Here is a 12,692-nt window from a genome sequence, read left to right as displayed (position 1 = left end):
CTTTCCACTAGACAAACAGACTTCTAAGAAAGATTATGGATAAGATTTTTAAAGTCTACAAGGCTTCCCAACCCCGTGAAACTCATAGTATTAGCATTCACTGTTGCTAGCTATATTTAATATCACTGTATCACTGTCATCTCATTGTTCACTGATTTCCTGGAGCGGGTGCCAGTAATGTCTCCATTTGTCCCAGCCCTGAGATTTTGGCAGCCTCTTTTTTTTTTTAAATTTATTTATTTATTTTTTTATTTTTAGTGAAACACCATGAGGTACAGTTGTAGATTTACAATGTTTTGTGCTTGGGTTTCAATTATACAATGATCAAATACCCATCCCTCCACCAGTGCCCACTTTCCACCACCATGGATAATATCCCTCCCACCCCCATCCCTCCCATCTCACCCTGCCTCTGTGGCAGGGCAATCCCTTGTGTTCTCTCTCTCCTTTTGAGTGTGTTGGTCTGCAAAAGAGGCCTTGAGTGGCAAACATGTTCAGTCCATAGTCTACTTTCAACATGCATCTCCCCTCCTGGGAGGATCCTCCAAACACCCTTTATTTGGTGCTCCCTTCTCTATCTGAGCTGCCCTTTCCCCTAGAATGCCCGGCTGGCCTCTAAGCTATGGAGTAATCCTCCTGGTGTTGATCTCAGCTATTCTTGGGTATTAATCTCATATTTTGTTTCCTTATATTCCCCAGATGAATGCATCTTTTTATGTCTATCCCTCTCTTTCTGACTCATTTCGCTTAGCATGATACTTTCCATGTTGTACCACTAGTATATAAATTTCATGACTTCATCTTTTCTAAGAGCTACATAGTACTCCATTGTGTAGATGTACCAAAGTTTCTTTAACCAGTCATCTGTTCTTGGGCATTCAGGTTTCTTCCAGGTTCTGGCTATTGTAAAGAGTGCTTGGCAGCCTCCCTTTACTTGTCTTTCCCAATGTTGCCATATTGGAAACTCTTTCAGGACCAGGGGAATGAGGCTCATTATTGTTACTGTTTTTGGCATGACAAATACACCACAGCTTGCCAGACTCTGCTGTAATATGTTATTTAATAAAATAACATATTTTAGCAAAAAATATATATATGAAGATATATATGAAGGTAGAAGTTGCAATAGTCCAGGCCCAAATCCAGCCCTAAGAAGCACTGTGTGTTTACACTTGCCCTTTTTGTGACCAAGAATTCAACATATGGAGAATAATAACAGCCGGCAGCTGGAAAAAAGTTGGATCAACAATGGCTTTAGCTTCTCACAGACACCATACATCACTAATAAATATTTCCTTTTGTTTGTGAGTAAACTTTTATTTACTTTTTTGTTCATTCTTTCATAAGCAAGATTTAAGCAAGTTGTTCATAAGCAATGAAGCTGTCAATGAAGAATACCATACACAGTGGTATTAGGAATATACTTGTCCATTTGTGGTAAATACTGAACATTCATGCACAGTTGGGGAGCCTTTTAAAATCTCATCCGCTATCTTTCCTAGAAGTTTTTTTTGTAGTCTATTGGAAAGGACCACAATATTTCTTAAGAGATTATTCATGACAATGATTTTGATACAGCATGTTATATCCTGGTTAATCATAGGTAATTGCATGCTTTGCCTAGCATACTTCACATGGAAATTACATGTTATCCTCAGCCACATGAGGCGGAGCAGGGGCAGGTAGGGTGTTTGCCTTGCATGTGGCCGACCTGGGTTCAAGTCTTCCATCCCTCTCAGAGAGCACGACAAGCTACCGAGAGTATCCCGCCCACATGACAGAGTCTGGCAAGCTCCCCATGGTGTATTCGATATGCCAAAAACAGTAAAAACAAATCACACAATGGAGACATTACTGGTGCCCACGAGAACAAATCGATGAACAAAGGGAGGACAGTGCTACAGTGTGTCATCCATATCTTACACACAAATTATGGACTATAATGGTGTTTTAGCACTATCAGTACACACCCTGGTCAACCACATTCTTAGATATATTTGTATCCCTAGCCTAGGTGACTCTACCAGGGTTTCAAATTGGAATACATTTATTGGTAGCCCTTGGGCTTATGCCATTCATATTTTCCAAGGTATACTTATTTGATAAAAGGAGATAGAGATAACTTTGAAGCAAACTTTTCTTTATTCTGACTACATTTTCAATATTTGTCTTCTGACCTTGACTCCCCCTCATCCATGGTTCAATAAAAGTACAGGAAACTTTTGTTCCTTGCTCCTTTGGCAGTAAGACAACTCCTATATTTTGTAGTAATCCATATAATCCTCAACTGGTATGCATGTCCATAAGGGAAAACAGAACAGGTACAGTTAACTGCTACTTTTCTTCACTGTAGCCTCTTGCTTATATAGTAAGTGATTAAAAGCTTGACTGTTACTTTCATTTTGACTTATTATCTTAAATCAGTTACTTGGACACCTAGCTGCTCTATGCTCTCCAGCTAAATTGAGCTCCTGACACGAGATATTGTGGGATTGTATTAAGAATTCTTTACACTATGACTTTTAGTAAAGAGAATTTGAATGTTTCCAAGGCTTAAGGTTTTCATAGGGGAGTGATAGGAAGGGCATAACCTATTTGAAAGGAAAAGTAGTAAGTTTTATTTGAGGACATTTTAAAACTTTTTATCTGTCAAAAATAGCCAAGGAGATAGGTAGTAGAAAAGAAAATATCTGGCATATGAAGAGAAGTTTGTATTCGCATAAATTTTAATACAGTTAAAGCATGATTAATGACAATAAATGTTATTCAAAGGAGCAGATTTAACCTTTCATACAGAACAACTAAAAGCTAAACAAATTTATGAAGAACGGATTTTAGACCTAAGCATAATACAATGAAAGTTAGTGAACCTTGAAAGAAAGTTTACAGTAAGGTGGTTCAATGTTTACCCAACTCCCAAGAGAGAGCAGTTTCAAGAGCACAGCATAGAGACAGAAGAGTTACAGAGTTTGATTTTCCTAACTTGAAGCTCAGACCCATTATTCAGAAGACAGGAAGCTAGAGTTTACAAAGAAGTGGAGAAGAAGAGAGACTTGCTCAGAGCAAGAACTCTGAAGATTACAGATCCATCTCTCTGGAGTCTTTAGCAAATTACTGATCAGTACAACTGAGTAAACATCTCAAAGAGAAGGAACAAGGTAGGGGCCAGAGAGGTAGGACAGGAGTTACAGTGCTTACCATGTATGTGGCAGACACTGGTTCAATCTCTGAAACTGCATGTGGTCCCCCAAAGCAATGTCAATAGTGATACCATAACACAGGTCACGATCACGATCATCCTGTTGTTTGTCGATTGCCTCGAGCAGGCACCAATAATGTCTCCTTCACCTTAGCCCTGAGATTTCAAAAAGTGCCAAGGCTCTTTCAGGGTTAGGGGACATCACGGGAAGTTTGCCAGACTGCCGTGTGGGCAGGTTACATTCGGTAGCCTGCCAGGTTGTCCAAAGTAAGAACAAGATAATAAGATGTCTGTGGCCATGACAAGCGCACTTCCTGGAGCTGGATTTTATAATCTCTGGGTCTTGGCCATTGATGGGATTACACGAGCACCTGGGGGCAGTTGGTGGGTGTGACACTTGCCTACTGGAAGATGCAGGATCTGGGCAGAGGATGCTCAGCCCCGATCCGAGCAGGCTTGTGTAAAATCTTATCACACTAAAGGTTGTGTGTTCGCGGGCTCACTGGATGGCACTGTCTCACCAACCGCATTCAGTACTCTTGAGCCGCTCTGTGTGGCCTGAATCAGAACAGCTGTTGGCCAAGGGCAGACGGAAGAAGAAACGAGAGCCAGGCCAGTCGATATCAATAGTAGTTTATTCCAATCCTCTTCCCTCCTGTCTCTCTCTCTGCCTCCTCTCCTGGGCCCCAATCTGGAACCTCTCTCCTTCTGGCTCTGACTCTGGATCTCTGGAGCCCAAGCCCTCTCACTTCTGACTCCTCTCTGAGCTTACAATTTTAGTTTATATAGCAATCACATAAGGGTGACATAAAGGTGGTTTGAATATTGACAAAACAACAATGAGAGGTAAAACCACTCCTCCAGGAGATTAACTCAAAGATAAAATCTCATCTAAAGAGATTACTCCAGATTACTAGGAGATCCACTCAAGGGTGGGATCCTAACAAGGCTGTGTTCTTCCCTCAGCTAGTAATCTACTTAAACAGTTGTAGTAGTAAATCTACTTCTAATATTTCTAGCAATGTCATTCTGTGTGAGCACAGTAAGAGATATAAACATCTCATTATACATTCCGCAGTCCTCAGGTCAGGTTAGTCTTCCTAGCCCTAACAGGGTCCTAGTCTCGGCGTTACTTACTTTGGACCATGAGAGCATTTGTCCATGATCATGCCCTCAACTTATAGTTGAGTATCATGGCACTTTGGCCTGGCCCATTTTGATGACAGGGTAGTTCACAGCTTGCTCTGGGTCCATTCAGTCCCTCGTCGGGACCCTGCTTTTGGGGTGCTAGGAACTAAGGGCAACTGAGTCAAGAAAGCAGATGCCCAGTAGTAAATATTATTCAGAGTCAATCAACTCCCAAGTTACAAAGCATAATATTAACTGTCTTCCTGTGTCCACATAGAAAGGACATTGTTTACAATACAAGTTCAGTGTCCTTAGATGGGTGTTACTTGATAAACCTAAGCTACCTGAGGAAGGACAAAAGAGTGTTATCCTACAGGCTTAGAGATCTCAGTCCCGGGACCACATGCCTGTGTTCCTCTGCCGGTACCTTCATGCGTGTGGAGAGTGGTCTCAGCATTGTTGTGGCTGGTTTTGGAGGTCTTCGGCTGCCGGGTCTCTGCTTGGGGCAGGGAGGGAAACTCAACCCGCCCCCTGCAAGGGGCCCTGGCGACGACAGTCAGGAGTGGGGGCGGGATATTCTGCACTGTTCTCTTCCGGGAGCTGGGTTTCATAGTCTCTGGGTCTTGGCCTAACCAATTATGCCACTGGAGCTTAGGGCTGGAGCAATAGCACAGCGGTAGGGTGTTTGCCTTGTGTGCAGCCAGCCCGGCCGAGCCGGGTTCTATTCCTCTGACCCTCTCGGAGAGCCTGGCAAGCTACCGAGAGTATCTCGCCTGCATGGCAAAGCCTGCCAAGCTACCCGTGATGTATTCAATATGCCAAACACAGTAACAAAAGAGTCTCAAAATGGAGATGTTATTGGGCCCGATCGAGCAATTTGATGAACAACAGGAGGACACAATCACCATCATCCTGTTGTTCATTGATTGCCTCGAGCAGGCACCAGTAATGTCTCCTTCATCCTAACCCTGAGATTTTAAAGTGCCATATTCAAGGCCTTTCAGGGTTAGGAGAATGAGACCCATCAATGTTACTGGTATTTGGCATATTGGGTACGCCACGGGGAGTTTGCCAGACTCTGCCGTGTGGGCAGGTTACATTTGGTAGCCTGCCAGGTTGTCCAAAGTAAGAACGAGATAATAAGATAACTATCCAGAGAACACAAAAGTACCACGTTCCAAAAGATACATGCTCACCAATGTTCACTGCAGAAGCACTACAAGAGCCAAGATCTTGACACAACCCAAGTGCCCAACCACAGAAGAGTAGATAGTGAAGTTGTAGTAAATGAATATTCACTGAAATTCAGCCACTAGTAAAAATAAAAGTTGTATTTTGCTTCAACTTGGATGGACCTAGAAGGTGTCATAATAAGTGAAAAAAATTAGAAGGTAAAAAGACAAAGACCAAATAATCTTACTTATGGGCCAGAGAGATAGTGTAGAAAGTAAAGTACTTGCCCTGCATATGGCCAATATTTGTTCTAATTCCCAACATCATATGTGGTCTGTCCCCCAAGCACTCCCAGTGATTACTCCTGAGCACAGAGCCAGATATATAGTGAAGACCACCAGGTGTGACTCAAACAATCCCCTCGTCCCCACCGTCCCACCAAGTCTCACATACACACACATACACATGCACACACATGATCTTACCCATATGTGGTACAAAATGAAACTAAGAGAACAGTGTCCAATAAAAATACACCCCTAAGGATCAGGGAAATAGTATAGGGGTTAAAGCTCTTGTCTTTCACATAGCCAACCTCACAGTCCCATTCTCAGTACCACATACAAGAGCATAGAGTGAGGAGTAAGTACTGAGCACCTCTAGGTATAGCTCAGATACCACTCCACTCCCTGCCAAAAAATAATAATAAAATAAAACATAAATACTTAAGACTCTCACTATAGAACTGACATTGCCAAGGAGGTTGGAGGAATGAGTAAATGGACTCAATACTATCATTTTGGAGATAGAAAAGATGTTGTATGTAACACTGTATCCTAAAATATATAAATACATAAATTAATGTAAAGCAATGTTATCAACAAAAGTGTATTTTAAAACTAAACAAATCAAGAATAAAAATAAATACCTGCACCAAATATTAATTTTTGTAAAATATTTACCTTCGCTATTCTCTTCTATATGTGTTTTTAATTTTTGTATTGTTGCCTTATCAGCACGCATGTGTACTTTAAGCGCATCCAATTCTTCCTGAAGATTTATCCTTTAAAAATCGAAACAAAAGAAATTATTGAAAATATATGCTCAGAAATAAAATAACAAAATAGTCAGTAAAGATATTCAAAAACATATGACTAAATAAAGTCTAAATAAAGGTAAAAGCATTTATAATTCATACAATTTAAACTGAATATTGATCTGGAAATTCTGAAGTTTTAAATAAGTGATATATTACTTTAAATAACATTAAGCATGCTAAATTATTAAAATATAGACCACAATTTTTTTTTATTAGTGAAACACCATGAGGTACAGTTGTGGATTTACAATTGTGCTTGGGTTTCGATTATACAATGATCAAATACCCATCCCTCCACCAGTGCCCATTTTCCACCACCATGGATAATATCCCTCCCACCCCCATACCCCCTATCCCACCCTGCCTTTGTGGCAGGGCATTCCCCTTTGTTCTCTCTCTCCTTTTGAGTGTCTTGGTCTGCAAAAGAGGCTTTGAGTGGCAAACATGTTCAGTCCATAGTCTACTTTCAACATGCATCTCCCCTCCTGGGAGGATCCTCCAAACACCCTTTATTTGGTGCTCCCTTCTCTATCTGAGCTGCTCTTACCCCTAGAATGCCTGGCTGGCCTCTAAGCTATGGAGTAATCCTCCTGGTGCGGATCTCAGCTAATCTTGGGTATTAATCTCATATTTTGTTACTTTATATTCCCCAGATGAATGCAATCTTTCTATGAATATAGACCATAATTTTTTAAGTCATGAATTATTTTTTAATAGAAAGATCTATTACATAATATAATGTTAGTAGATAACACTAAAAGTAAATACAAGATTTCAAGCAAAGACAAAGACCCCTTCTTTACACTGTGATACATCCAATAAAATTTTCCCACCATGCTGAAATACCTGATTAAAATATAGTCTATGGAAACCTCAGGCCCTGACACTAAAATGGAGTTATAAATCTATACTGAGGACTCTTCATAGCTGAAACAAAAACTGAACTAAGTATAGGAAGCTGAGAATAAAAAACTTTGTTGAATAAAACAGCTGACTGAGTAACTACTTGAGTTTATTGAATTGGAGGTCAACAGAAAAGAGTTTTTCTGTCCCAATCTGAGCATAGCACCAATACAACCATATTAATAATAATGCTAAGCTTTAGGGCCAGTGAGATAAGAGTCACACAGGTAGGGAACTCCCCTTGTACTCTACAGACCTGGGTTGAATTCCCAGAATCACATATGGTCCTCTGAGCACTGCCAGGATGAGGCCTAATCAGAGGGTCAGGAGTAAGCTCTGAATACCACCCGGTGTCGCTCTATCGTAGGACTGTAGAAGCACATTTCTATATGTAAATAATGAACTAGAAAAAAAAGAATTTTTTTTAAGCTTTAAGCATAGCACAGCGGTAGGGCGTTCGCCTTACACGCGGCCAACATGGCCGACCCGAGTTCGATTCCTCCGCCCCTCTCGGAGAGCCCGGCAAGCTACCGAGAGTATTCGATATGCCAGACACAGTAACAACAAAGTCTCCAATGGAGACGTTACTGGGCCCGCTCGAGCAAATCAACGATCAACGGGAGGGCCTTTTAAGCAACTCTTATTTAGATATTTGGGATTATAAATCTTACTAGAATGGCAAAGACTTTTGGGACTGTAGTTTGAGTCTTCTGGTTAGAATTTAAGGTCAAATTTTAAAAGCAATTATTTTAAATAAAAAGAAATTAAAAATGGAAAGATAACAAGTTCATGGACTGAAAGAATCATCATTGCCAAAATGACCTTCCAACCCAAGTTTATACACTTAATAAGTGTGAAAAACTAGTCATGAATAATTATTCTTCAATATAATAAAATCCAAATTTTCTTCAGTAGGTGGATAAACACATTGTGCTACAGCCCAAAACTGGATTTGATAAAAAAAGGAAATAAACTGAATGAACCAATTTATTAGATATGAAAGGCATATGCTGAATGAAAGAAGCCAGTATAAAAAAATTAAAGACTATGTGATTCTATACATATAACATCTGAAAAAAAAGGTAAAGATTTTTGAAGGAAGAATAAATCAATGGTTGCCAAGCATTAATATAGGTGACAGCATTTGACTATAAGGAGCAAAGTAAGGAAATTAATTTACATGATGGAACTAGATTTCATCTGTTTGTAATCACAGTTGCTTGAATCTATTGCATTTATATATGTGTGTGTCTATAACATTCTACATAACTCAATAAAACTATGCAAAACTGTATTGTATGTAAAATATAAAAAATGAAAATTTGCTATCTTTATCAGTAAACTTCAATGAATAAAAGACTAATGTTTTAAAGTGTTATTATTTCACCACAGTATTTCTTTTTTATTGTCATTTTTATTGTCGTTTTAATGCTCGGTTCATACCATAGCTGGCAGTGCTCAGGGTAATAAGCAGTGCTGAGGATAAAACCCAGGGCCGTGCTCAAACAAAGCATATGATCTACAACTGAGCAACAACTTCAGCTTTCATTGTGCTACTTTATTTTATGTGTGTGTGGGGGCGGGGGTATACCCAGCAGTACTCAGGGTTTACTCTTGGCTCTGTGCTCAGGGATAATCTTAGAGGTGCTTTGGCATGCCAGGGATCTAACCCAGGTAATCTGCATCCAAGGAAAGAGGCCTGCCTGTGGTACTATCTCTCCAGCCCCAACTTTGATTTTCTATATTATTTTGTTCTGTTTTAAATTTGGGGGCACACCTGGTGATATTTGGGGTTTACTCCTACTCTGTGCTCAAGATCACTCCTAGCAGGCTCACAGAGCCATATGAAGCGCTGAAGATAGAAGCATGGTCGGCCACAGGCAAAGAAAGCAACTTAACCCCTATCCTATACCTCCAGCCCCATCATGATAGTTTCAGTTTAAAATTTAGCATTAAACTTCATTGGAATATTAATGCTGAACATGTCTAATTATAAGTTCTCTGAGAGTAGAAAGCTTGCTGGGTATTCTCAGTAGACTTATCTAAAACAGTGATTTTCACAAAGCAGTAATGCAAACACATTTGTTAGCAATCGAATAAACATTTAAAAAAATAACCTTGCACTAATAAAAATCTAAAAAAAAATAAAATGGAGAAATCAATATTAAAAAAATAAACTTAGTCCCTAAATTTTTACTTCATGACTTAAAGTTTACAGCACTTTTTCTTTTTTCTTTTCTTTTTTTGATTGAATAAGTGTGAGATATAGTTACAAAGTTTTCATGTTTGAGTTTCAGTCATACAATGATCGAACACCCACCCTCCACCAGTGTACATTATTTACCACCAATGTCCCAGTATACCTCCCCCCCATCCTATCCCTCCCCCTGCCTCTATGGCAGATAATTTCCCTCTTACTCTACTTTTGGGCGTTATGGTTTGCAATACAGATACTGAGAGGCCATCATGTCTGGTCCTGTATCTACTTTCAGCACACATCTCCCATCCCGAGCAATCCCTCCAACCATCACTGACATAGTGATCCCTTCTCTATCCCAGCTGCCTTCTCTCCCAGCTCATGAAGCAGGCTTCCAACCATGGAGCATTCTTTAAAGCTATCGATTTAACTTTATAAAATTTCAGTAAGATAAGTCTGATCTGAGTAATAACTAATTTACAGATGTCTAACTCATTACAACTGAACGAATGATGTTCAGGGGAAGGCAGATTAAGACTTTACAGTAAACCTTAGCATTTAATTCCAAGTGCTTTTGTTGGGGTGTGGTGCTGCCAGCAAGTCATCCTGTATCCATGAGGTGAGTGCATAAGCAGCTGGATGGTGCCTTCAGGCTTCCTGATACCTCCAAATTGCCATTGTGCCTCTGGCTGGACCAAAACAATTTGGGAAAAAGTTTCCCAATAAATTAAATGGTCAAACGGTAGTTATTTGGGACCCCCACCCATGAACCACATCTGGCTCAGCTATACAAGTTCATTTATCGGCCTTGCCTCAGAGACCCATAAATAAATCCTTAAAGAGTTCAAAAGCCACAGCTAATCACAAAGCTGTACAAGGCTGAACAGACCAGAGTAAATCGGAGGGGATTGGCTAAACCTGGTGCCCACCCAAACAGAGCCCCTGACAGCTGCTTGTTTCCACAATCTAAAACCTCCGCCATGCCCGCAGCAGAACTCCACTGTCTCAGAATAGACCTGAGATATAACCTGCTGAAAATTCAGATATGCATTTTTTGTGAGTGGAATCTCTAGCTTTCTTAGAGTTGTGATGAGCCACCTTTCCCTACTTTCTTATACTTCTGGAAGGACCAGCAGTCATCCACAAAAACCAACTCCAGTACCACTATGTAAGCTCTTCTACTGGGCCGGCTTCAGAGACCCATAAATAAATCTTGAAAGAGATTTAAAAAAAGTACCAAGTGCGCAGATAATATGATCCTATACTTAGAGAACCCTAAAACCTCTACCAAGAAACTCCTAGAAACAATAGACTGGTATAGTAAAGTTGTAGGCTATAAAATCAATACCCAAAAGTCCATGGCTTTCCTATATGCAAAAAGTGAGAGAGAAGAAAGTGACATAAAAAAAAGCAATCCCATTCACAATTGTACCCCAGAAAATCAAGTACCTAGGAATCAGCTTAACTAAGTAAGTAAAAGACCTGTACAAAGAAAACTACAAAAGACTACTTCAGGAAATAAAAGAGGACACAAGAAAATGGAAAGATATCCCCTGCTCACGGATCAGGAGAATTAACATTGTCAAAATGGCAATACTCTCCAAAGCATTATACAAATTCAATGTGATCCCTATAATGATACCCATGACATTCTTCAAAGAAATGGAGCAAACACTCCTGAAATTCATATGGAACAATAAGCCCCCATGAATTCTTGGGAAAAAGAAAATGGGAGGAATCAACCTCCGTACCTTCAAACTTTACTACAAAGCAGTAATAATTAAAACAGCATGGTACTGGAACAAAGGCAGAGCTGCAGACCAATGGAACAGGGTTGAATATACTGAGATCTCCTCCCAAACATATGATCACCTAATCTTTGATACGGGAGCAAGAAATGTGAAGTGGAGTAAGGAAAACCTCTTTAACAAATTGTGCTGGCAAAACTGGACAGCTACATGCAAAGAAATGGGCTCAAATATCTGCCTAACACCATGTACAAAAGTAAGATAAAAATGGATTAAAGACCTCAACATCAACCAGAATCCATAAGGTACATTGAAGACAAGGTTAGCAAAACCCTCCACGACAGTGAAGCTAACGGTATCTTCAAAGATGACACGCCACTGGCCAAGCAAGTGAAAACAGACATAGACAAATGGGACTATTTTAAACTACAAGCTTCTGCACCTCAAAAGAAACAGTGATCAAAATACAAAGACAGTCTATAGAATGAGAAAGGATATTTGCCCAGTACACATCCAACAAGGGGTTGATATCAAGGATAAACAAATTACTGGTTGAACTCCACAAGAAGAGAACATCCAACTCCATCAAAAAAATGGGGCCACGAAATGAACAGATATTTTCTCAAAGAAAAAATTCGAATGGCAATAAGGCATATGAGAAAATGTTTTACACTATTAATCATCAGGGAGATGCAGATCAAAACAACAATGAGATATCATCTCACACCGCAGAGACTGGCCCACATCCAAAAGAACAAAAGCAACCGGTGTTGGCGTGGATGTAGCGAGAAAGGGACCCTCCTTCACTGCTGGTGGGAATGCCGACTAGTTCAGCCCTTTTGGAAAACAGTATGGACGATTCTCAAAAAATTAGAAATTGAGCTCCCATTTGACCCAGCAATACCACTCCTGGGAATATATACCAGAGAGGCAAAAAAGTACAGTTGAAGTGACATCTGCACTTCTATGTTAATTGCTGCACTGTTCATAATAGCCAAAATCTGGAAAAAAAACCCGAGTGCCCGAGAACAGATGACTGGTTAAAGAAACTCTGGTACATTTACACAATGGAGTACTATGTAGCTTTTAGAAAAGATGAAGTCATGAAGCCTACCGAATGTAACCTGTCCACACGGCAGAGTCTGGCAAACTCCCCGTGGCGTACCCAATATGCCAAATACCAGTAACAATGAAGGGTCTCATTCTCCTAACTCTTAGGATGAAGAGACGTTACTGGGGCCTGCT

The 12,692-nt window shown here is 40.1% G+C and overlaps 1 protein-coding gene across 3 annotated transcripts in view; it reads right to left on the bottom strand.

Moving 5' to 3' along the window:
• The window catches only part of CNTLN (centlein), a 277,449-nt gene that overhangs the window by 102,847 nt on the left and 161,910 nt on the right, over positions 1 to 12,692 (bottom strand). For all 3 annotated transcript variants that reach the window (XM_056117337.1, XM_056117338.1, XM_056117339.1), the window contains exon 13: positions 6,463 to 6,563. In XM_056117337.1, coding sequence (XP_055973312.1) covers positions 6,463 to 6,563 — 101 coding nt within the window. The remainder of the gene's footprint in view (positions 1 to 6,462; positions 6,564 to 12,692) is intronic.

Source organism: Sorex fumeus, unplaced genomic scaffold (assembly GCF_029834395.1).
Source record: "Sorex fumeus unplaced genomic scaffold, SorFum_2.1 ptg000034l, whole genome shotgun sequence".
NCBI lineage: Eukaryota > Metazoa > Chordata > Mammalia > Eulipotyphla > Soricidae > Sorex > Sorex fumeus.
Note: the sequence above shows the minus strand (reverse complement) of the source record. Positions and strands in the feature narration are given on the sequence as shown.